Genomic DNA, 27,284 nt, shown 5'->3' on the forward strand with positions numbered 1-27,284 from the left:
TTTAAAATAAAGAATTCAGTGCTGTTATTTTAGAATAAAATTAAACATTAAAATTGGAATAGAATATAAACCATCAGGAGTATTTTCATACATTCTGCAGACTATTAAGCAAATAGTTACTACAAATTATATACTTTCCTAATAAAATTTGCATTTAATACAGCAAGACAGATGGTCCTTGACTTATTATTCCAATAGACTGGAAATTCTTCATTAAATGGAGTGATCATTACACCTCATTAAGTGCAGAGCATCACATCCAATTTTATTATTTTTTGTTGCAGTCATTAAGACATCATGTGACCACAACCTGCAACTTTCCTGGTGGATTTCCCAATGACTTTGCTTGAAGGAAGATGGCTGGGAAGGTTGCAAATGACAATGCCATATGTTGCAACAGCTGTAGATGCATGGCAGTTGCCAAGCCTCTGAATCTCTGAATGATCACGGGGTTATTGCAACAGAACTAAGTGCGAGGACCAAGTTGCTTTGTTTTAGGATCGTGGCAACTTCAAACAGTTGCTAAATGAAAGGCCATACATCTAGGACTATCTCTACATATGCACAGGGAGACTGTCAGAAATTAGCAATGCAAAATTGAGGAAAACAGAATCTTTACTGAACTATTTTATAGACATCATATATTAGAAATAAGGATCAGCTATCCCTTGCTACTGGGCATACAAGCTATGATAATGAAGGTTTTGAAATTTAAGCAAAAATATCTGGAGGATTCCAGAATATTTGTTTTATCATACAACTTTCAAGGTGACAAATAAGCTAGAAGAAGAAACTCAAAACATAAATCAATTACGTGATTGACAAATCAAATAAATAAATAAATCAGTGCTTTCTTATTTTTGCAGTCTAAATGATATACAAGAATAAGAGGCTTAGCAAATCTCGAGTATGAGTTGCCACAACTGTATAATTGCCATTATCTGGCTTAAAACTTGGAAGCTTCACAAATTTAAAGGATGACAATAAACTTCTAAGTAACCACATGCATTTTTGCTAATGGTTTAGTCTTTATACTTATTCTGAACAATCCCAGGTATATTACAAAAGATTATCAGTATTGAACATTCTTCTACAAAATAATTGTCTTCAAACAAACCATAGACAGGCTTGGTTAACAACCATTTGTTCAAAGTTGTGAGGTCCTGAATAAGGAGGTTTATATCTAGTTCTCAAATTTGCAGCTATTGCAACATTCCCACAGTCACATGATCAGCATTCATGGCAAATGGCTTGCAATTATGACACTTGCAGAGTTCTGCCGTCAGATGACTACCATTTGCAACCTTCACTACTAGCTTCCAACAAGCAAAATCAATAGCAAAATCAATGGGGAACTTGGCAGGAGATCACAAATGAGGATAATGTGATCGTGGAACATTGACTGCATGGGATTCATCTAACAGCCACAAATAAAATTACCACCGTAGGTCTAAGCAATCACATGATGACAAATTTTACTATAGCATTGCTTAGCAACAGATTTCCTGGACCCAATTACCATTATTAACCAATTGTGATGTCCCTGTGGGTTTTACTCTGCTAGTCATAGCAGACTTTAAGGGGTGAAACTGTTTCTTTAAGCCATTTCCACGGTCATGTGGCCGCAGTGCAAAGCATATGGCAAAACAAGAAATGCTGTCATCTTTACACTGAAGTATTAATCTATTAATCTACTGCATTTATATGCTTCTGAACTGCTAGGTTAGTAGGAGCTGTGGCACGTGATGAGAGCTCATGCCATCACGCAGTGATTAGGACTCAAACCGCCAGAGCATAGATCTTCTCTGGCATCTTTTAAGCCACTGAGCCACCATGCCTCAAGGAGTAATTGTATAAAATGTAGTAATTGTACAAAATAACATTACTCTATCTTATAAATCAGGCATTTACTTCCTCTACCTATATATTTGATGAACCATAAACTTTGTTATCATAATTCATTCTTACCTTCCAAGGAAATACCAGGATTGGCCAGAGTTTGGATCTGCCTCTAGAGACTTTTGGAGACACTGAATAGCATAGTTTTCCTTGGTGGCTTTATCTCCTAACTGATCCACTGTATGATGCATCCAGCCTAAGAAAAGAAATATATATATATATATATATAATATTTTAGAATGAACCAGATTACTTATTATTTTATTTATTATATGTATAACCTTCCTATAAATATAGTTAACAGAGATATTTACTTTACCAATCCAACAGAAAATTAGCACTATAAAAGATACCTAATTAGCAGACAAAAATACATTCTGCTTAAATCTGAACATCTTTTACCAGTGAACCACTGCAGTTTTTCTTTCAATTCTCTCTTGTTTTCATTTGCTTTATCAGAAAAAATAAAAACTATACCAATTATTCTATACAAACTCTCCTCTATGAACCATTATATGTAAGGGGGAAAGGCAATATACAATTAGGGAAATACAAATAATCATAAATACAACATTAAAACAAAGATACTGTACATTAAAACAATAATACTGTATTTTTCGGACTATAAGATGCACCAGACCATAAGATGCATCTAGGTTTAGAGGAGGAAAACAAGAAAAAAAGTTTTTTTCCTCTGTGTCCAGAAGCACTATGCAGACCAAAAACGGGCCCGTTTTTGGCCTACAGAGTGCTTCTGGATGCCAGGGAGGGCAAAAACAGGACGCATGGAGGGTTCAGGAGGCCAAAAACAGGCCTGTATTCATTTTATAAGACGCACAGTCCACCCACTTTTTGGAGGTGGGGGTGGGGGTGGGGAGTGTGTTTTATAGTCCGAAAAATTCGGTACATCATTGTAAGAATTAACCAACCACTAAAAGGTAACATATATGAATAGCTCTGTAGCGGACAAAAAAGCTCTACAGAGAATCATTAAAACTGCCCAGAATATCATCGGGGTCCAGCTACCAGCCCTGGACAACATATTCGTATAGCTAGGCTGACTTTTCTGGGGTAACTTAATTTCTCCCACCCGCACACCCTCGCCTAGAGTGCCCCGTAGGCAGCCATGCCTCGCAACCAGCCGCTCCTAATGGCTGATCATAGCAGAGCACAGAGGGCTCCCTATCCCCACCAAGCGCCTTTGCACCAGACCCGGGAATGGTGCTGGCTGCAGGCCGGGTCAGCAGGCGGGTGGCAGCGGCGTGGATGTTGGCCTGGGCGGCGGAGGAGCACTTTACATTGCGAGACCTTCGGCGCCCACCGCTGCTGCTTCCTCCACCGCCGTTGCTTTCCCTTCTGCCCGTGCCATTGCCGCGTTTGGAGTGTTGCGCATTCCTCCACCGGCAGCGTTTCAGCTGCTTCTCGGGTGGGGGAGTTGCCTCTGTAGCTTCCCTATTTCGCATGTTTTAAAGTAGGCCTTAATTTGGGGGAAGGGGCTTAATTTCAGCTTATGCCTAGAAAACATGCTGGGACCTCCTATTGGGGGGGACCGTATTGTTGGAGAAACACAGTATGTGTATATATGTGTGTGTGTGTGTGTGTGTGTGTGTGTGCGCGCGCACACACACACACACACACATATATGCATGCAACAAGGAATTGAAAGTAAAAGAGTAAGTTTTCCACTTACTTAGTTTGGAAATTAATATCACTCTGAAAGTTTCACTGAAAAATGAGCTATTTGAAGAAAAAAAATATTTGATGGAAATATATGATTTAAAGTTGTCCTAAAGGTGCTTTTTTCCAGAGGCAACTGGATTTTCTGGTTTTTCTTTGAAGACGTTTCGCTTCTCATCCAAGAAGCTTCCTTCAGCTTCTTGGATAAGAAGCAAAATGTTTTCAAAGAAAAACCAGAAAGTCCAGTTGCTTCTGGAAAAAAGCACCTTTGGGCAACTATGACCTGAATGACTGAAAATCTCCATAGATGTATGATTTAAAACTGTATTCTTGCACCTCCACATTTAGAAGTCTGATGCAAAAATATCAAGTATTTTTTAAATGAAAAATTAAAATTGAATTTTTTGAGAACTGGATGCATTACAATTTCATGCAAATCAAAGAATATTAAAGAGTCTTCTTCATTTATTTCTTCATTTACACTTACCTAACTGCTGTAACACAGTTGCTTTCACTTGTGCAGAAAGGTTTTCAGACTGCAAAAGTTGTTCATATTCCTTCTTTGCCAAATGATATTTTCTCTAAAAAGGAGAATGAAATGTTAATTGAAGTAATAACTTTTTTAAAGTGGAAGCTGGATTAACATTACACACACACACACACACACACACACACACACGTGTGTGTGTGTACGTGCAACTAACACATTGCAGCAGAATACTATGCTTATGATGAAGAAATTATTTAAAGAAGCAAATTCAAATATAATATTTGAATCTGGTGAATCCAGATCTATCAGCTTACTATTAATTAAATGTGAACTATTCAAATTCTACTATATTACTAATGCTCTACTCAGGTGATGACAATGTCTATCCAATAAATTTAGACTACCCATATGCAACTCCAAAATGGAAAAATAAATTACTGAAGAACCAACACAAATTGATGGAAGTGAATAAATTAAATCCATTAAATTAAACAAAAGCTAATTATATTCAAAATTTTCTCAATGCTCAATATTGTCATTTTCTTATTTTCAATTTCTATGCTTCACATTAGGATTAAATCTCCTACAGGGTATGTAAAGGTAAATGGAAAAGATGTGGAACAAGTGAGGAGATCCTTAATCAAAGTGGGGTTTTAAAAATAGAGCAAACACTGTTAAGCAACTAGAACATCTGCCTTTTCAATTCAAACATACTGGGTTGGATCCAGGGCTGCTGCTCCACAAATGGAAGAGCCTCTTCCGTTCCCAAAAGTGAGTTGGATCCAGTGGATGCTCCTCCTCAACTGGATGCTTCTGCAGATGGAAGAGGGGGAGCAATTTTCACTGATTTCCCCTTCCCCCTGCAGCCCAAACTGCTATGTCAAACACATGCAAAAATGGTCCCCAACCATCTAGAACAGATTTTTGAGGGCATACAGGCTGTAGCGGGAGGGGAAAATAAGCAAAAATAATTTCTTTCCCTCACCCCTCAACTGAGGGATCTGTTCAGTTCTGCCCCATAAAATTCTGTAAAGAGATCTTTTATTTAATATGTAACTGCCTCTAGGCCCAACTAAGTTGGTCAATCATTGCAGCCATTTGGATCTGTGAAATATCATCTTACAGTATTTATTTACTTAGACATATTATGGCAACACACTCCAAAAGACTCTGAATGGCTTATAGTATTGAAATATACAGTTAAAACAGTTAAAAATAACAAAATCTAACAGCCCAAAGTTGGGAGGGGGGAACAATTATAATAAAAAAAAACACAGGGGCTTTACAAACACACTAGCTTCAGGCCTGGGAATAGATTAGGTCTTAAGGGACTTAACTCAGGAGAGCTAGCACCTTACGTAAGGAAGCAAGAAGAGAGAATGCAGTTTTAGAGGGCAGGAAACAAAGAATGCCTGCTTCTTCAGTCCCTCAACATGGCAATACTTAATTGAGGGATTGGACTGCATTCACTCTTGCTGAAATCTGCCAAAATATACCAAGTAGGCAAAAAAATTGGGGATAGCTATGTATGAAAATATAATATAGCTAATCAATAAAATGTGAATAAATATAATTTCAGAAAATAATTACCATGTTTAAGTGTAATCTCAAGACTCAATTAATATTGGGTGTGTGTGTGTATGTGTGTTATCATTTCATATACCAAGGTATATAAAAGATATGCTTTCTATTCCAACACTATATATATTTAGCAGGAAACAGAAATGGAACCCAATATTATTGAGGTTCTTTAAGATAATATATTCAAAGATTGCAATAAATCATTTTCAGGCTGTTAATTAAAGTTCAAAAATATTTATTATACTACCTTGATACCTGTGCTTCGCTACGAAACTACCGTGTTTCTCCAACAATACGGCCTCCACCAATAGGAAGGCCCAGCATGTTTTTTGGGCATAAAATCAAATTAAGCCCCTCCCCCCAAATTTAGGCCTATTTTAAAATATGCAAAATAAGGGGGAAGGGCGGGGAGACTTGCCGTTAGGAGCGCCCGGCGGGCAGGAATTCCTCGCCACCAGCCGCTCCTAACGGGCGATCATGGCGAAGCGCGGAGAGCTCCCTACTCCCACCAAACACCTTGTTGCAGACACCTTTGGCACCCGCCGCTGTTGCTTTCCCTTCTGCCCATTCCGCCGCCACGTTTGGAGCTGCCGCTTCCGTGTTTGGAGTGCCGCCGCCATTTGGAGCTCCAAACGCGGAAGTGGCAGCTCCAAACATGACGGCGGGCGATCTTTTTATTTTGGTCCATGCAAAGTTCAGAGCGAGCAAGAGAGGGAGACTGCGATGCCTCCATCCGAGATGGCAACCTCACTAGTGGATCACAACGTGGCTGGAAGCCCGAATCGGCGGGATACGATGGCGATCTTTTTGGAGCGAGAGGAAAGGGTGAGAAGAATTGCAAGGCGTAATTTGCAGGAGGAAGTGGGTGTACCCCACGGCAGGGAGCCCAAGGAAGAAGGGCTGGTAGGCAACGGAGAGCGTCCCGTAGCTCCGGAAGCACCCTAGAGACGCTCCCAGGAAGAGGCGCAGATGCTGCCTTGTAGTCCCCAAACCAACTGCAAACGCGAACGTGCTCCAAACGCGAAGCCGGTCGCTAAAGAGCCAAAAAGCAGCAAGGACGCCAGGTGGAAAGGACAGAGTCGCGATCACACGGAGATGCCCAAAGAGCGGAGCACACATAACTAAAGGCGGCACACGCAGTTGGTTTGGGGACTACAAGGCAGCATCTGCGCCTCTTCCCGGGAGCGTCTCTAGGCTGCTTCCGGAGCTACGGGACGCTCTCCGTTGCCTACCAGCCCTTCTTCCTTGGGCTCCCTGCCGTGGGGTACACCCACTTCCTCCTGCAAATTACGCCTTGCAATTCTTCTCTCCCTTTCCTCTCGCTCCAAAAAGATCGCCATCGTATCCCGCCGATTCAGGCTTCCAGCCACGTTGTGATCCACTAGTGAGGTTGCCATCTCGGATGGAGGCATCGCAGTCTCCCTCTCTTGCTCGCTCTGAACTTCGCGTGGACCAAAATAAAAAGATCGCCCGCCGTCATGTTTGGAGCTGCCACTTCCGCGTTTGGAGCTCCAAATGGCGGCGGCACTCCAAACACGGAAGCGGCAGCTCCAAACGTGGCGGCGGAATGGGCAGAAGGGAAAGCAACAGCGGCGGGTGCCAAAGGTGTCTGCAGCAAAGGTGGGAGTAGGGAGCTCTCTGCGCTTGGCCATGATCACCCGTTAGGAGCGGCTGTTGGCGTGGATGCAAGGGGGGGAATTAAGTCATCCCCGAAAAGACGGCCTAGCCGTTTTTTCGGGGCTCAAAAAAAAATAAGGCCCGGCCTTATTATGTGAGAAACACGGTATGTAGTTGGGCTTAGTTTTAGGGGAGGAAAATAAGGGTGGGGGAATTCTGCCTCTGCCTCCCAGCATCCATTGATATTCATCTGGCTAGTGTCCTGTCAGTGTGTGAGAGAATTTAGAGCTGTTTGGAAACTGAAACAGTATTTGCTTTGTGAGCACGGAGACAGCAAGGAGCCTGGGCATGGTTTTTAGCTCAACTGTTCTGCACTAAAGCTGCTGTGAAACTCCTCTCCTATGCTTGTGTTTTGCATTTGGAACAGATTTCTTTCAGGTGGGGAGGGGGAGTAAAACTCCTTGGCATCAGAGTGTATTAATAATAATATACGAAATACTAATGCTTATATATATTCTTAAGTTATATATAGATATTAGTATCATTGATCAGATCAATAAAGACATACGTGACAATATTCTCTGAAAATGCACATTTTGTACTTGTCATTTGAATACATTCTAATTTTGTATCTTCCTATGTTACATAGTGTACTTAATGTACATTTTGACTGTTCAATAAATAAATTCCTTTGGAAATACAAAGTAGTACCAACAATGCTACATACAATAAGCCAGTAACAAATAACAAAAAAAAAGTTTTCATTAATTCTTAAGAATAGCCCAGTTTTAATATATTTGTTTCTGGTTTACAAAAATATAAAGAATAAATAGTTTGACCTGTTACAATTAAAAATACAAATTAAGTTGTAACTATTATTTTTTTTAAAAAATGTATCATCTTATTGGTTTGTTTCCTGGAACTACTGTAATTTTTTGAATTAAGGTGGAAGAACATGATTACAAAATATAGCTCCATTGACATATTCCAAATTATTATATTTAATATTCAAAAGATATTACATGCTTACCTGGGTTTCATATAAATGGGCAACATGAAACCGAACTGTGAAAGAATGGAAATAAAAATATTAGGAATAGCACATTCAAGGTAAGCACTGCATATATGTATAACTTTATATGTTATTGCTGGTTATTCGGGGAAGAAAAGGACATATACAGAAGCAGAGAAATGTTTTGTCCTTCCAGAAAAAGATATGTGAAAAGAATCATCATATGTGAAAACAGCTGCAACAAATTGGAGTTGCGCATGCATATAAAGAAAATAGATAGGTCTGGGGAATTATTTATTTACTTACATACTGTGCCTTGGCAAGATTTTCAGAATATATATTTTTTAATTAGGACAAAGGAAATAGCCTGCAAATGGGTTCTATTTCAATTCAGCTTAAATATACTTGAATAGCTTTTTGGGCTTCAAAGAAAACATCTATTTCTTCCATTCTCCAAAATATCAATTTTATACAATGACATTTACTGATTTCAGGAACAAAGTATTTTTGAATTCCTAATCATTCAATGCAGTGGTGGATTCAAATTTTTTTTACTACCGGTTCTGTAGGCGTGGCTTGATGGGCGTGGCAGGGGAAGGATACTTTAAAATCTCCAGTCAGAGGTGGTATTTGCTGGTTCTCCGAACTACTCAAAATTTCTGCTACCGGTTCTCCAGAACTGGTCAGAACCTGCTGAATACCACCTCTGATTCAATGAATATTCAAGGCAATTTACAATAAACATAAATAAACAGCTATATGTAGCAAGAAATTAAACATACATTTGGGAAGACATCAAGAGCCTTTGCATCCCTGGTTTCTCAAGTGACCCTTAATTCAAATAACAACTCCTTCATGATAGAAACTTATTTCGATACAAGCTTCATCCTAAAAATAATTAATTAAACAACTTTTGTTTGTCTATCTTCTTACTGTAAAAGAAGAGACTATATTTTCACTATCTGAAGTGTTTGAATAAGATGCTCAGCAAGGTAAAGTGAGGCTTTCTGACATATTTTTTTAATCGTGTTATAATTTAGCCTAACCATGTAAGGGGGAAATATTAATTTAATTCATATCACAGACAACTATTTTGTGTTTCAGGTATCACTCATATTAATAAATTACAATGTTTTTTCCTTAAAAAATCACCTTCAAGAATTTTAATGAAGGAAATTGGTTTTTTCCATAATTTAACCCGACTACATTACTGGCAGTTCCACAGTTTTTATCTTAAGCAAGAATTTTGTGACACTTAAGAGGACTATGGAATATGCATGAGTTTGCCAACGTGATGACACCAGTATAAGCCACCGTATCTGAAACATCTACAGAAATATTATTTCTTTTCCAATAATATATTTAAAATGCTCTGAAAAAAACATGGAATAATCGTAAATAGAATAGTAAACAGGTATGGATGTGAAGAAATGCAATATAATTCAAGATATTAATTACAGGATGAGTTCATTTCTTTATATATATTTATATACCACCTCAATCAAGACTTTTCTGACAACTTCCGCAACATGAAAAATTAATTAAAACAGCCACAGTGCAATTAATTTTTTTTAATAAAAAAATAAACTGATATAATAAATAATCCAATAAATCAGTAAGTAACAAAAAGACGGGGAAAAATAAAGTGATTCATGAATTCAATTGGAGTGGTTTTTGAAAGAGTGAAGCTTTTAATATCCTTCTAAAATTCATCAGGGAGTCTAACAACTTAGAAAAATATGGCGAGGGGAAAAAAGTGCCTCCTGGCTTGAGTTCCCAGAAGAGTAAGCCCACCAGTATTAAGAAATTAAGCCAAATCATTCAAAGAACTGATGAGTTTTGAAAGACTGGAGAAAATTATGTATTGCATTATATAAGTTCTGGGAAAAGTTTAAAAGGGGTGAGTGGAGTTATTTAAGGAAGCACGAACATTGAAAGCAACTCAGAATACACGATCAAAAAGCATGAACAGTAAGAGGTCAGTGCTACAGAAAGAAAAGCTAATAGAACATTTATGCTGGATACAGGGAATAAATTGGAAATTCAACTTAAGTGTTGGAATTGGGCAAATGAAATAAAGCTTTTAGAATATAATGTATTAGCCAAGTATGATTGGACACACAAGGAATTTGTCTCCAGTACATACGTTCTCAGTGTACATACAAACAATAAAGTAATATAACCATAAAATACCAATAGGAGAAGCTAATATGAAAAATGAGAGGGTTAATAGTCATACAGCCCCACTAAATGGGTAAATATCCTTAGACAAAAGACAGTACTATGGGAATTAGGTGTTCAGCAGAGTGATGGCAGGAGGGAAAAAAACTGTCTTTGTGTCTAGTTGTTTTGGCATGCAATGCCCTATAGCAGCATTCTGAGTTAAAACAGTTTATGTCCAGGATGTGAGGGGTGTGTGTAGATATTTTCTCAGCCCTCTGTCTTGTGTGATACACAGGTCCTTAAGGGATGGTAGGCTGGTTGCAATTATTTTTTTCTGCAATCCTAACTATTGGTTGAAGGTTGCTGTACCAAGCCAGATGTATAGATGACAGACTCAATAATTCCCCTGTAGAAATTCCTTGGGCAATATGAGTTTTCTGAATTGACGCTTAAATAAAAGCTTTACAGCTTACAGTCCCATTTAGCAGCAAAGTTAACCTAGTAAATTTAAGACTTGTTTTTCTCAGTTTAATCAAGTAATGGCAAACCTATGCCCTGTGTCACAAATGATAAACCAGCATCCCCCTCCATTCTTGCTCAATTTTCTGTCATTGCAGAAGCCACACAAGAATGTGGTGTGCTTTCATGCAGTCTCTGAAAGTCTGCAGCCTCAAAAAGTATAAAAGAATGAAGCAGGTTTTCTTGCTGCTTTTAGAGACCATACAAGAGCATCTTCTGAAGTTACTTCCAGAGTGAAGGCCTCATGTAACTTGGAGCTCAGATTTTTCACATTTTTCAAAGAGGGACCTGGAGCTCTGGCAGAATGTTTACTTGTATTGCATCAGATGATCATTTCAAACAATAATAAATACTTGGGAAATGTGAACTGGAGACTTGCTGTCTTTGTTCCCTTTTCCAAGCTCTTAACAAAGTATTGTTTTTTCTATGTATAATTGAAAGTGAGATTCACTATCGCTAAATGACTGGCACTATTCTAAATCAAGTAGTGAAATGAAAGACACTCAAGGTAGGCATCCTTTCAACTATCTTTCTTTACAGCCATACCCTACCTCAGTTACTTATAGATAAATGGTGAAACTAGTTTAATAAAGAATGCTTTTTGATTGTTATTATTATACCAGTGTCTGAGTTTATTTCTCATTATAAGGAAAAGGCAAAATTAAACAATGACCATTCATGAGAAATTGTTCAAAAGAATTATTTGTAATATATTGGTCCAACATTTATCAAGAAGCTAATTACAAGATTTCTCTGTAAATGTAAAATACTAATGTACATATTTTAATGCCAATTACAAGGTGCTATATGAAATGTAAATCATCATACTAACCATAGAAATTAATTATAAAGATATAATACAGGACATAAAACGATTACAGTAAATACAACTGAATAAATACTTAAAATACTTACTTTCAGCATTGGACAAAGTGCAAGGATTGCAGTCAATCAAAGCTAACTGAAAATGCTGCAAAAGGAAAAAATAATTAATATTTCTCCTAATGAAAACTAATAATTTTTGGAAAAAAAACTTAGAAATATTTGAAACAAACTTTCATTCTTATAACTCAAGGAATGAAAATCTTTTGATAACTATGACCATTAACATACAGTTAAATAATAGTGAATGGAAAACCAATTAAATTTCTAAAAATATCAACAATTGCAAAAAATTCTAATTTGTACACAAGCAATTGATTTTGTTTAATATAACAAAAATGATAATTTTGTAAATATTCTATCAAACACATGAAGCATAATCACAGAAGTATTTTTAAATAAATCAAAGTTCATTAATGATCAATATAATCAAATAAAAAAATCAAATTAGATATTGTAAATAGTATATTAATTGGACCATAAAACCTGTTGTAGCAATTTAAATGAACTTATATATAAAAACAAATTAGGTGTATACATATGCACTCCCACAAATAAATCTTACAAAAATAATATTGATTATCCCTAAGTTGTTTGCTCTTTTAAAAAATACGGGAACCATAAAACGGTAATGTACTCTGAAATGTTTCTCTTATACCTCCTGAAGTATATATTTATGAAAACTCTACTGCAAAGAAAATATCACCAAACATTTTTTCATAATAATATTTATGTTCATTTGCACTTTCGTAACAGAGTATTTTCTCAACACTTGCCAACATCAGAAGATGCAGATATAGAACTAAAAATAATTTAGCAATATATTATATAGCTACTTCTAATTATAAATATACATCCATGAAAACGTATAAATTTTGAACAATCCAGTACATCTAACAAATTGCCAAAGTTTGTTCTGATAAGTATTATTTTTTTTAAAATGAAAAACATGTAGAAGAAAGCTCTTTTATCTCCAAATGTCTAGAGATTCTCAGTCGTCCAGGTCATGGTTGTACCAAAAGTACTTTTTCCAAAGGCAACTGGACTTTGTTTTTCCCTGAAGATGTTTTGCTTCTCATTCAAGAAATTTCTTCAGTTCTAACTGAATGGTGGAGAATGGAAGGATTTATATTCATTGCAGTCATGTGATCCTTAGCATTCTCTCTGAGAGTCATTGAGGCTACATCTGTACCCACCTAAATTGTGCAAATGGGTGTGGAACTTTCAGTGGTTCCAAGAAGGTTCCATGCCCATTTGCATATTCAGGTGACCATGAGGGCACAGATAATCGTCCAAGTTGCCTCAACGACTCTCAGAGAGATGACTGCAAGGAATATAAATCCTTCCATTCTCCATCATTCAATCAGAAGAACTTCTTAGATGAGAAGCAAAATATCTTCAAGGAAAAACAAAGAAAAAGCATCTTTGGATTTACCCCCAAATAAGCTATTTATTATCTTCGCCACCATAACTACCAATTCATCACATTAAATAGCCAGCTCTAAACCTCTGCACCAAACCAACATTAGTAAATATCTGCATCTCACACAAATATTGCAGTACTGAAGCCAGGTATTACTGTATGAAATAGTTTAATATGCAGGAGAACCAGATAACCATATCTTTCAAGGCAGAAATCCATCTAAAGAAATCCAAATCAGAAGAGGATTGTCTAAAAATAATTAATAAAAGTTTGAAATAAAAATGACAGATATAATCTTTGCAAATAATTAAAAGTATAGTATTTGGTAACTATCCATAATTAACTTAATTATATATAAACAATAGTTTTCTCTATCACTACATATTGAAAACTAGAATTGTCTATTTAGTTTTGTCGGTATTTCTACAATGTTATTTTATCATGCCTCACAACTGCCAAGTCAAAATAACACAACACTAGAACCAGTTTTTTAAAAAAAAAAATCAAAGGAAAATATCAGGTTTTTTTAGACACTGAATATTGTGATGTGATGGAATTGGAAGTTTATATAACAGGTCATTCAAAAAGTCAAGATTAAATATTTAATAATTTTTACATGTGTTTACCATAGCTAGAAAATCATACCTACCGTAAGTTCAAATCTCTGAGAAGGATAATTTATAATCTATGAATGAACTCTGATCCTAGGAGCTGGCTTTTGTTCATATACTTAGGGCATAGAAAGGCCTGCGTAATCAAAGTCATGTCAAACAGGCAGAAATATATCTGACAAGCAAGGTTAAAAATGAGGCTACAATGTGTACTCTAAATCAACTCATTTGTTTGTGCTCTAGAACTCTTCAAAATCAGAATCTATTCTTTTAAACAAAGGAGGTTGAGATGTAAGCAATTTCTTCCACTGTAGGCTCCACAATCAAAACACGAGGAATTAACAGTATAAGCAGAACAAAGACAAAGCACTTCATCTGCATAAAATAAATACAGAAGGTCTGGTCTAAGATCACAAGCTTAGATCAATTATTTTCCTACATGGCAATATCCTATGCCTAAAAAAGTAATATTGTATTAAAATATTGAGACATCAAGTTATTTCAATCCAGTTGTTATATGTTCTTTAGAAAATTCTAATAAAAGTTACTGGAATGAAAAAAGTTTCTAGATTGTCCTATTTTTGACTCTGTACTCTTCAACTTTTCATTTACCTGCTTGTCTTTATAATTCTCTTTAGCAGTCTCCACTCAAAACTGCTTTTTAATTTTCTTATCCTGGCTTTTATACTTCTGTCAATAGAAGAAACATTGAGCTGCAGTGGTGTAGTGGTTAGAATGCTGTACTGCAGGCTACTTCTGCTGACTGCTGGCTGCCAGCAGTTTGGCAGTTCGAGACTCACTGGCTCAAGGTTGACTCAGCCTTCAATCCTTCCAAGGTGGGTAAAATGAGGACCCAGATTGTTGGGGCAATATGCTGACTCTGTAAACCACTTAGAGGGGGCAGTAAAGCACTGTGAAGCAGTATATAAGTCTAAGTGCTATTACTTAGATCATAAATCACTCAGTTTGCCTGCTAAAAGTAATTATGCAACTGGATAATTACATCCTCACTCTAGTGCGATACTTTGTGTAGTCTTTAAATGCACAAGAATATTTTCTACCAAGTCCAAAGAGTTTTATGCCACTCAGCAATAATCAGACCTTATCAGTACTATTCTGAATTATTTTTCAATAATAAAAAAATTGACAGCGAGGAGGGAAAGTTGTGGTGTATGTTTATGATTCAGATATGCACAGGAGCAAGATAATCCTTGACTAAAGCGCTAATTGGAATTGAAACTTCTGTCTCTAAGCAATGTGGTTGTATTTACTGTTTTTGTTGTTGTCATTAAGTAAATATGGCTTTCTTTCATTGACTTTGCTTGTTGATAGCCCTCTAGGAAAGTTTCAAATGGTGATCAAGTGACTGGGATTCTGCAACTGTCATAAATACATGTAGATTGCCAAATGCCCAAATTTTGATCACGAGACTGTTTTGACGTTGTAATGATCATAAATGCAAGAACTGAAAATGTCACTTTTTTCAGCACTATTGTAACTTAAAATGGTTGCAAGCCAAGAACCACTAAGGACTAATTCTCGGTATTACACTGCAAAGATATCACAGACAGGTTAAGTTCAGTCAGAACCCAAGGCTGTGTTTTAATAAGCAGCAAAGAGTTTTGTTTACTTTTAAAATATTTTATTAACTGCATATTCAATATTCTTTTAATAGGATTTTTAAAAGGATTTTCAGTAATCAAGTATTCAAAAATTAATCAAGGCAATTTTTTTTGTGAATATATTTTTTTATTGTTCACATATAAATATATTGAATACAGTGTAATTGGCCGTGGCATACCATTTGCCATAAAACAGAAGTAAAAACAAAATAACATACAGGTGAAACTCGAAAAATTAGAATATCATGCAAAAGTTCATTTATTTCAGTAATGCAACTTAAAAGGTGAAACTAATATATGAGATAGACTCATTACATGCAAAGCAAGATAGTTCAAGCCGTAATGAGCTGTAAGCCATAATCATCTCAATTATGACAAATCATGGCTTGAACTATCTTGCTTTGCATGTAATGAGTCTATCTCATATATTAGTTTCATTAAGTTGCATTACTGAAATAAATGAACTTTTGCACGATATTCTAATTTTTCGAGTTTCACCCGTATATGCAAATTTATATATACAAATATTTGTACAAAAATTTCTGACCATCACATCTATCATTCTAATACTTACGTTCTTCTATTAATAATACAAATAGTGTATCTTTCCAAGTTCCCCTCACCTGATTCTTTCATCTTCCAACTTCTACCTCGTGTTTCTAACCATTGATAAAATCTATTCCATATTAAATAGTATTCTGTATTTCCTTTTCCTTTTATTTTTAGTTTTAGTCTGTCCATTTCCGCAGTCTTCCTTATCGTCTCATGCTCTAACAGAGTGTTTTTCTTCTTCCACTGCTGCACATATACAATTCTTGCTGCAGTCAAAACATGTAATATTAAATATATTGTCCCTTTTGTCATAATCCTCTAATGTGATACCTAGTAAAAACAATTCTGGTTTGAAATTTATATGTTGTTTGGTCATTCTTTCTAGTAATGTATGTATTTGAGTCCAAAATTTCCTTGCCTTTATATAGGTCCACCACATGTGGTAATATATGTACCAGGTGATTGTTTACATTTCCAACAGGTTATGGACATATTTTTATACATTTTAGCTAATCTCGCCGGGGGCAGATACCACCTATAGAACATTTTATAGAAATTTTCCTTATAGGATATGGCCATTGTCAGTTTCAGATTTCGCTCCGAGCTTTTGCCATTTATCCAAATCTATACTATGTCCAAAATTTTTGGCCCATACTATCATCGCCTCTTTTACTTGTTCTTCCATTTTATAATAATTAATTGTATAACGTCTTTTTCAAATTGTTATCTGTCCCCATTAATATGTTGTTGATTCTCTATAAAAACCCCATGTTTCACATCTTTCACATAACGCGATTATATCTGCAAATATGTCCACCACTCTAGTTTCACCTCATGGTTTTCTAATTCTAATCTAGTCTTCAGTTCACCATTCTCATTTAATGTATTTTTATAAGAAACAATTTTTCCATATTTATAGCAATTGGATGTATCAGTGCTTCTAGAGTGGAGCCAGACTGGTATTTTCATGTAGTTTTGTTGCTTATTTTTTCCCCACACTGATAACAATGTGCTCCTTACAAAATGTCTTTGGAAATATTGGTGTGCCATATTTCTCCCGTACCAAAGAAATGCATGCCACCCTAGTTGAAGGTTGTGACCCTCCAGTACCAATAGTTTTCTATGCCTCAAGTTATCCACTCTTTCATCCACGTAACTACAGCTGTTTGGTGGTTTAATTCCTAGTCTGGTAGTCCAAAGCCTCCATTCCCCTTTGACTCTTGCAGTACTACTTTTATTCTCAGTTTTTTCCCTTGCCAAATAAATTTTGACACTATTTTATTCAATTCATCATAATATTTTTTCTCTAATTTTATTGGTGTTGTTTGGAATAAGAAAAGCATCTTCAGCAATATATTCTACCCATCACAGAAAGTTGCAGGATTTTCCATCTCTCTAAATCCAACTTAATTTGATGCATTAATTTTGTATAGTTGTCCTCTTTGATTGTTGTACATCTTGCGGATAGGTAGATTCCTAAGTATTTCACTTTTTTCACTATCTGGATACCCATTTCCTTTAATTCATCCCTATGTTTGTTTGTGAGGTTTTTAGCTATCATTTTGGTTTTTTCCTTATTTATCTTTAATTCTGCAACCTCTCCATACTCCTCTAATTTCTCTGAGTCTTGGGCCTGATTCTAATGGCTCCTCTAAAATTTAATTTGCTCATCTTGCCTGATGTTTCTAGTTAGTACTTCCAGAGTTACAACAATGGAGATAATCAACAGCCGTGCCTTGTACTTTTCTTATTGAAAAATTTTCAGTTACCTCACCATTTACGATCACTTTAGCTTTGTATATATTGCCTTGAACATGTTTTAAAAAGGCCAGGAATGCTTTACAAGTTGACATTTATTTCCAAAGTCCATATATCTTAGTTGATATAGCATGAATTGCCAGTTCACATTATCAAACGCCTTTTGAGCATCTAGGAACAACAATGCCAATTGCTTTTCATTATGTGCTTCGTAATATTCCAATGTATCTAATTACTCTCATATTATTCTTATCTGTCTTTTAGGTAGAAAACCATTTTAATCAGGGTATATGAACTCTTCAAGAATCTCTTTAGTTTTTCTGCTACTATTGAGGCAAATATTTTATAGTCGGTATTCACTAGTTATTGGTCTATAGTTCTTTATTTTCATTAAATCTGAATCCTCTTTTTATCAATGTGATGCTAGCTTCCCCCCATTATGGTGGTATCTTCAAATAAAACTGCATTGTATACCTTTAATAATGATTGGCCCAGGATATCTTGTAGCTCTTTGTATATTTCTTCCGGTAGCCCATCTAGGCCTAGTGTCTTGTTGTTTGTTTTTGGATGTTTTTTGTTTTTTGATTGCCTCTGCTAGTTCTGTTGTAGTTATTTTTTCATTCAGCATAGATTTCATTGTTTCTGGCACTTTAAGTAAATTGACTTTTCCTAGATATTGTAGTATTTTCTCCTCAGAATATTCCACATAATCATATAGTTTCCTGTAAAAGTCCTGGATAATATTCTTTTTTTCGTCAATTTGATAACATAAGAGTTCCATCTTTAGCTTGCAATTTAATTATCCATTTTTTCTGTTTCTCCTTTTTCAATTTATAAGTTAGCCATCTTTCTGGTTTATTTGCATTCTCAAAAAAGTTTTGTTTCGTTCTTTTTATATGTTGCGACAGTTCTTTTTCAAGAATATTCAATTTATGTTTAGTTAATTCAGTGGTGGTATTCAAATTTTTTCTCTACCGGTTCTGTGGGCGTAGCTTGGGGGGACACATGTGACTGAGTGGGCATGTCCAACTTGATGTCACTCACGCCCAGGCAGTCACATGACCCTACCACCAAGCCATGCCCACAGAACCCGGTAGGAAAAAAATTGAATTTCTACCTATCTACCTATTTTCTGCCTAGGCCTGGTCTAATCCTGCATGCTGCCAGCTCTCCTTTCACCAGTTGGATGTGCCGCCCCATTTCCCCTCCTTCAAAGGCCCCAGTCCTTAATCTCCCTACTTCCTCCCCCCACAACCACCTCTTTCGTCATCCCACAGCCATGACCTTACCTTCCTCCCGTGGCTGGCTGCCAGGGAAGGCAAACCAGGGCTGAACCACCACCACTGGGCTCCCCGCCAGCCTGCATCTTGCCTCCCTTGTTGCAAGATGCCTACAGCTGCCACGTGGTTTTTTTTGGTGTGGCTGAAGTCCAGCTGCACCCCCCCAAAAAAAACCACATGGCAGCTGCAGGCTTCTTGCAGCAAAAATTACTGACCTCCGGCTCTGCTCTACTTCTCCAATGCACCGCCACCACCTCCCTGTTCTATGAGCTGGCCACGCAGGCGCATCCCATTGCCTGCTGTGCCACTCCGCTCAGACTTGCCCGGGCTTGCCTTCACTGGCAGCCAGCTGTGGGAGGAAGGTAAGGTCGCAGCCACGGAACGACGAAAGAAGTGGTCATGGGGGAGGTAGTGGGGAGATTAAGGGCCGGGGCATCTGAAGGTGGGGAAACAGGGCGACACATCGCGCTTAAGGGAGAGCAGGCAGTGAGTGGGCAGTGGCTCTGGGGAAAGGCCGGAGCCAGGGAATAGCACATTCCCCGACCCGGCTGAGGCAGGCGGCAACTACAGGGTTTTGGGAAATGGCACATCCCTGGGGCCCTGGCCCCTGACCCAAGATGAAGAGTGAGCAGGTGGCATACATTGTTTACATTTGGTGAGCTGAGTCAAGTGGGTATCAGTGAGGCAACTATCTGGGCTGCATGGCAAAGGCAACTTATATAGGGTGGGGGTGGGTGGAGCGAGTGTCAAGTGGCTAGAAGGGGTGAGTGAGTGGCAATCGAGCGGGGGCATGGCCAGCCAGAAGTCATTACCAGTTCGGTGACTCAGGCCAAATTGCCGCTACTGGTTCGCCTGAACCAATGTGAACTGGCTGAATATCACCATCCATTTGCTGTTTTAGGTTTATTTATTGTGGTTCCTTTTGTAACTCTGCTTCAAGTCTTTTATATTCTTCTTCTAAGGTTCTTTGTTGTTGCTTCTTCTTTTTCTTTGCTGTAAATGTTATGGCAATTCCTCTCATATATGTTTTCGCTGTATCTCATAGATTTTGTAATGATGTGTTTTCTTTCCTGTTTTCTTTTTTAAAAAATCCCATTTGTTTTTCCAACGTCTGCTTAAATTCTATATCTTTTAGTATCAATCGGTTCAGAGTCCATCTTATATTTTTCTTTTGTCCTTTCCAGCTAATTCTCATTGGATTGTGGTCTGCCCATAAATTTGTATCTATTACTGCCTCATATACATTTGTATTTAATTCCATATCATGTCTATTCTAGACCAGGGGTCGCCAACCTTTTGGACCTCAGGGACCACCAAACTCATAATTTTAAATCCCACGGACCACTAATATGAAGTTTGGCTGACGGTGGCTTGCTGACGTTGGTTGGAGAGAGAGAGAGAGATCTGATCTAACCTCTCTCTCTCCACCCCTCTCTCTCATACACACACACACACACAAACACACAGAGGCAGGTGTGGGATTCAAATTTCTTAACAACCTGTTCTGTGAGTGTGGCCTAATTTGTGGGTGTGGCTTGGTGGTCATGGGCATGGCTTGTATGTAAATATTATAAATATATATGTAAATATTGATTTTTTTATTAAAAAAAGAGCAACTTTTACCCAAAATCAGGCAAAGCAAGCAGGCAGATTGAGTTGCTCACAGAATCACAGATTCAGAGATCTATCTTTCTGCCATTGGCTATCTGAGTCTGTCACTAAAATTTGCTTGCAAGGAAAGTCATAAAATTTGCTAGCAAGCAAACTCACAAAATTAACTCATAACACACCATGTATGTAAATACTGAATTTTTTTATTTAAAAAAGAGCAACTTTTACCCAAAATCAGGCAAAGCAGGCAGGCAGAGTTGCTCACAGAATCACAGATTCGCTTAGAGATCTGTGTTTCTGCCATTGGCTACCTGAGTCTGCACTGAATAATAAAACCTTCAGTCCTAAGGAAAGGATTTAAAAGCAGAGCCAAAGATCTAAAGATTAGCTAGAAAGCAAGAAATCCAACAATTTCCTGTTTTCTAGCTAATCTAAAACTCCAGGCACAGCAGAACAGCTGATGGTCAGATTAAAAAAAGGAAAAATCGCAACTAAGCAAGCAAGTTTGCCAGGCACGGAGTGAGTGGGCAGAGAGGGTTCCCGCAGACCATGTGGGCGGCACAGCCTTGTGTTCCTGCACAGACTGGATTAATTGCTTTCGGGGGTGACATTTCTCTGGGATCACCAAAAATTTCTCACGGACCACTGGTTGCCCACTGGTTGGCATCCACTGTTCTAGACCAGGATCTGTGTCTGTTAGAATAGAATGCATATTGGTTTTCCCCTGGGTTACTCTCTCTTCATATATCTGGTATATTTAATTCTTCTACCATTCTAAAGAAGGTTCTAGGTAGATTCCTTCTTACTACTTTCCTTATTCTATTACTTTTATAATCCATTTTTTTGTCTATTATCGAAGGAAGGAAGTTATTGTCACACTCCATCTCATGTATAGTATTATGTAGTTTTTTATAGCATTGTTCCTGTCCACTATTAGGTGCATAGATTGCAACCAGGAGTGCCCATTTTTGATTTAATATTACTTCCACAGTTAAAATCCTTCCCTCTTCATCTTTATATATTTAGTTTGCCTGAATTGTTTCTTTGATGTATAACACCACTCTTCTCTTCTTTTGTCGTGATAATGATGTAAATAGTTTCCCCAATTAGGGGTACTCCAGTAGTTGTTTGTGTTTCTCTTTTATGTGGACTTCTTGTGTAATATTATGTCAAGGCTTAATCTTTGTAATTTGTTGTTGGTTTTCTTCCTTTTCATGGGTTAGTTCAATGTTGATATTTAGTGATAATATCTTAAGTTCTTGCATTGTTCTATTTATATCTAGGTCTTATACTCCTGGTTGCTCTTATTTCACTTGGTTCTTTGGGTCTTGTTCTGTTGTTCTCTATTCGGTCCTTTTTCTCTTTTCTTTTGCTGTGGTTCCTTTTCTTCTATGGCAGGCATTCCTTGATCTCTATCTTCTAACACTGCCCTCTCCTCCAGTTCCTCTTCAGTACCAAGATACTGGTTGTAGAATTCCATTGCTTTATCCAGTGAGTCCAATCTATATCTCTTTTCACGACATGTGACCAGTATTCCTTCCGGAGTCAGCCATCTAAAGTTAACATTATACCTGATCAGCAATGTAGTTAAAAATTGGTACTGCTTCCACAGCTCTCTAACACTTCTCGGGACTTATTTCAGAACTACCAGTTGTTTCTCTCTCTTGACTCATTAAGCACTTTGTCCCTCATCAATTTCTTCATGAATTTTACATGCACCTTCTTTGGCAGTTTGTGCCTCCTTGCGTAATTCATGTGGATTCTATGTTTCATCGATTTTTATCAGCATCTCTTCTTTCTCTGTCCCTAATGCCTTTGCCAGTAATTGACATAACATCTGGTAAGTGTTCCTCTTTCTCCTCTTCATGTTCTGGAATCTTAAATAATGTGCTGCTTCTTTTGTCTCTAGGAATATTACTGTGGTTTCTAACTCTTTATTTGCCTGGATCAGCCTATCATTCATTTAATCTACTCTTTTTTTCTTTTTTCTCCATCCTCTCTTCTATTTTCTGTATTTTCTGTTCATTTTTTGTAATCAGTTGCTGGAAATTTTCAAACTTTTCATCCATCTTTTGTATCTTGTCTTTTAATTCTCCTGTATCACTTCTCCTGTTTTCCTTTTCATTTTGTTGTGGTTTTTTGACATAATCTCCTACATTGATTGGAGCATGGGCTGGAATTCCTTAAATGGGTTTGATATCTCAATTTGTATCATGTCTTCTATCGACCTCTGATTGGATGGACTGGAGGTGGCCGATGATGGTGTGGAGGCAGGTTTCCTCCCTAACCCTATCTTAGTTAAGTTTGAAGTGCTTGTCATGGTCAGCAATTTGGTCAGCTTCTTTAGTATCCAACACCTCCAATCAAAGGCAAGTTTTTTTAGCTTATTAAAAACATGTTTACAATATATCCTCCACTCAATCATTATCTAATTCTTACTCTGCATATGATGGGGACTAGAGTTTGTGCATACACTTCTGAATCCTCTCTGGATAGTGAATAGAAAAAAAAATGAAGGATTCAATTATTTCAATCCAAAGTTTATGTGAAGCTGCAAGATCCAAAAGTTCATAAATAAATTCCAATTTCATCTGTAATACAATTTTAAGGGTCAAAAGTCAAGTATATGAGATGGGCAGACTATACATTCAATCATTCATTCAAAGAAAAGAAAAGAAATATATATTTGAATTATGATATATTGAAGAGCAAGTGTAAAAACAAATAAATCCATTATTATTAAAAATTTAAACTCTTACCTTAAAACTAGACTCAAAATCTGTCTTTACTTTGAACATAAGCCCAAGTCGTAAATGAATTTCCTTGGCGCGGCAAAAACTGGGATCAACATAAAGCACTTCCCGAAATGCTTTAATTGCCCTGGGAAAACAAAAATGGATACTGAAATGTTCTGTGAAGATCAAAACATTCTTAGAAGAAAATTGTCCAGGAAAAATGCACATATTAAATGAAAAAGAGCCAGTTTGGTATAGTGATTAAAACATCAGAGTAGAAACCAGAAGAGAATGATTTCTAGTTCTGCCTCAGGCACAAAGCCATCTGGGTGACCTTGAGGCAGTCATTCTGTCTCAATCCTAGAACAAGGCAATGGAAAATTACTTCTGAAAAACCTTGCTGGGAAAATTGCAGGGACTAATCGCCAGGATTAGTCAACACTGATTTTTTTGCACAAGCAGGATGCGCACACATAAAACCATCCCTCTCCTCTCACCTCGCCTCTACCGACCCTGCCAGTCCTCAGAGCCAGAAAGGTTGGGGACTATTGCTTTAAGGAGAACAACTAAATAGTGAATGTGTAGTTTCAAATAGGGTTTTTAAATTTGCTGAATTCTGAAACCAAATTATACTAATATTTATACCAGAATAAATATCTAATAAATACATAATCACGATCAAAAGCAGGTAAGCATTAATATTTTATTACATCTACATTTCACAAAAATGTGCAATCAGGTAACTATAGCAGGTAAGAAAGTTTAATCACATTAGAGTTATTTATTTTACAATATTTGTAGGACATTTCTAGAACAAGGGTCTCCAACCTTGGCAACTTTAAGACTTGTGGACTTCAACTCCCAGAACTCCTCAGCCAACAAAGCAAATTCTGGGAGTTGAAGTCCACAAGTCTTAAAGTTGCCAAAGTTGGAGATCCCAGTCCTAGAAGACTCTGATAACTAAACAAACCTGCAATTTCTACCACGTTTCATCACTAGCTATACAATTTATTGCAGCCAGTGCCTTCCTACTATAACTCAATGTAAGCCTCTTCCATCAATCTCCAGGTGGTATTTAGATCACACTTGTTAGATTTCCTGGTCATTTGTCATTCTGAAAAACTTAAAATAATGCAAACTGTAATTGAATAATTTCTGGAAACCTTACATTTGGAACATAATTAGTTCTTTAAAAAAGCAAGAGCATATAAGTCTCTCTATTATAACTGACAGTACAAGTAAAATCTCAATTTAACAAATACATTTAGTAGACTTCAGGTGCAATAGATTCAATTTCTGTCTTGACATTCTTCAGTAATAACAAATAAATTCTTTTGTACTTTAAACTGACTGGATGAGGCAATTAAATTTATATTACTTTTATATTAATTCTATATACTTCATAAAGATTTATGTCATTCGAGCAATGACATGTTTATGCAGATGAAATAAACTGGTTCAAATTATTTTGGGATGTGGGTCTTCACCATATAATTTATACACTATATTTTGGTTTGGTTGGAGTTTTTTGTTTCAGGGAGCTGTTTTAATGGTTCTAGGCTCTGGGGTTATGGAACCAATACAAAAAAAACATGTATATTATGTTTATTTTTAATTGTTTTATATATCATGGATGTTTTATAGTATTTGTTTTTCTTATTGTGAATATTGTTATTGTATTTTATTTTCTTCTATACCACAGGGGGGCAGATTGATTAGGAAGCACACAAATTTTATCAAATAAATAAATGTCCTACAGAATGTTTGGCAGTACTGACACTTGTGGAATGAAGCAAGCATAGCCAGGGGTGGGATTCAAATTTTTTAACAACCGGTTCTGTGGGCATGGCTTAGTTGGTGGTCATGGCTTGGTGATCATGTGACTGGCTGGGCGTGGCCAACTCAACCTTACTCACATCGAGGCACGCATCTCCTTGCCTGGCCTCTCATGACTGTGGGGATGCTGCAACAGTTGTAAGTGTGAAAAACAGTCATAAGTCACTTTTTTCAGTGCCATTGTAACTTTGAATGGTCACTCCACACAAGCAAAGTACCAGCAAAGGAGGAAAAAAAAACTCCAGAGAAGTTCCAGAGACAGGAAGTCTAGTCCTGCCAAGAATGTAATAAGGGTTAATGGAGAGGCAGTTTCTGTAAGCAACACCAGAATGTTTCCTTCCTGCCTTTCTTACAGGATTAGGCCAGTATTTTTTTCTAACAACCGGTTCTCCGAACTGCTTAGAATGTTAACAACTGGTTCTAATGAATAGGTGCGAACCTGTAGAATCCCACCCCTGAGCATAGCTATTTGGCTATCTCATAGTAAAGTAGCAATGGCTATTACTATCCATTTGGAAAATACTGTGAGTGAAAGATTGATTTTTAGATGAGTCTTGAAACCCCAAGAATAAATATAATAACAAAATGGTGCTATATGGTTCATATAAATAGTGAGGTCATAATGAGCACTCAAAACTGTTTCCTATGGTGCTGATGGACTGGGAAAAATGTCTTGATTCTAGTATTAAGCTGAGACTCATATTAAGCTGAGACTCATATCCTGAGAAATGAAACAAACCAAGGAAAAATGAGGATTTCTTTGTAAGACACAAAACTGTTTAATTTGATTTAAAAATATGCGACAACTACCCAAAAAGCTACCTTCTAACACAGGTCAATTGGAACAGTAGCCATAGGCTCGAAGGGTTTTGATATCAACAAAGACAGAACAAGGGAGTTGGAACAAGCATATATGAGAGGAACCTGAGGCTGCTAGAGTTAGAATGGAGAGACAATGAATACCACCTTTTTATTTTGACTAGAATCAGGCAGGACAATTTTTTACATCTGTTAATGGAAATTTCTTCAATGCCAATAATGGCATAAAAATAACCTGAAGATCTACTGTGAAGAGTAAATTCACTCAATCCCTCAGAGAAGACAAAAATCACTAAACAATTTTTAGATTATAACAGAATGTTTGGACGAAGTAAAGTGGGCTATAATAGCATTGGAATCTATTGCCATTGGTGGTTGCTCTCAAAGAATGGCTTACAAATAGGAACAAATACAATAAGCCTGTTCAATTTACATAAAGCTATATTGAACAGCCTTCACCAAGCCAAAAATTAAGCCTTTAATACCGGAACTTTGGCCATAAAGCCAAAGATTGGATGGCTGCAATGGGAGGACAAATCTTTCAGAAAAACAAAAATGATTTGGGGGGGGGGGAGAATCCAATAAAGCAAAATAATTTTAACCCAAAGGCAAATGATATTGTTTTGCTAATGTTTTTGTGATCAAAAATAAACCAAAGGTGCTTAACTGGAGCCCCTACCTAAAATCTAGAAATTCCAAATGCTCCGATACATATCTTATAATGGTGAATACAGAGACCCAACTATTCAGGAACAGACAAAATACTACGCAGAATATTAAGGCAAGTTCTGACCAAAAGAAAACAATGAATGTTTTAACAGATAGTCTTAATTCAATACTCATTTTCATACTGCATTAATGTTAAATAAATTTACTTCCTAGAGGCACTAATATTTTAATTAAGAAATAAAAAATTGTTTACCAAACGTTCTAAACACAATCTATTGATGATTGTTTGCATGAATAAGCTTCATATTTTCTTCTACATGTATGGTTCAATCTCAATTATCAGACAGAAATGTACTATAGTACGTGATCTACTGCAGAAAATGATAGACCTTTCCCTTCTTCAGGGAATCTCTTTATAAATAAATCCCAACAATATTTATGAGGCAGTCAATCTAACAATCAGTGATCCAGAGATTTAAAACTGTTGCCAATTCATAAAAAAATAATTAAACATTTGATATTTGTATA

The 27,284-nt window shown here is 36.8% G+C and overlaps 1 protein-coding gene across 10 annotated transcripts in view; it reads right to left on the reverse strand.

Annotated features, from left to right (window-relative positions):
• Positions 1–27,284, reverse strand: part of KDM6A (lysine demethylase 6A) — a 219,311-nt gene that overhangs the window by 108,966 nt on the left and 83,061 nt on the right. For 5 of the 10 annotated variants that reach the window (XM_087966799.1, XM_026674041.2, XM_087966797.1 and 2 more), the window contains exons 6-11: positions 23,457–23,577; positions 11,874–11,928; positions 8,295–8,329; positions 4,781–4,879; positions 4,064–4,157; positions 1,969–2,095 (exon numbers count right to left, since the gene is read on the reverse strand). In XM_087966799.1, coding sequence (XP_087822925.1) covers positions 1,969–2,095; positions 4,064–4,157; positions 4,781–4,879; positions 8,295–8,329; positions 11,874–11,928; positions 23,457–23,577 — 531 coding nt within the window. The remainder of the gene's footprint in view (positions 1–1,968; positions 2,096–4,063; positions 4,158–4,780; positions 4,880–8,294; positions 8,330–11,873; positions 11,929–23,456; positions 23,578–27,284) is intronic. The other 5 variants (XM_026674042.2, XM_026674040.2, XM_087966801.1 and 2 more) reach the window with 1 other exon arrangement.

This window comes from Notechis scutatus, chromosome 5 (assembly GCF_049901735.1).
Source record: "Notechis scutatus isolate UNSWTSFEM ecotype Mainland chromosome 5, rNotScu1.2, whole genome shotgun sequence".
In the NCBI taxonomy this organism is placed as follows: Eukaryota; Metazoa; Chordata; class Lepidosauria; order Squamata; family Elapidae; genus Notechis; species Notechis scutatus.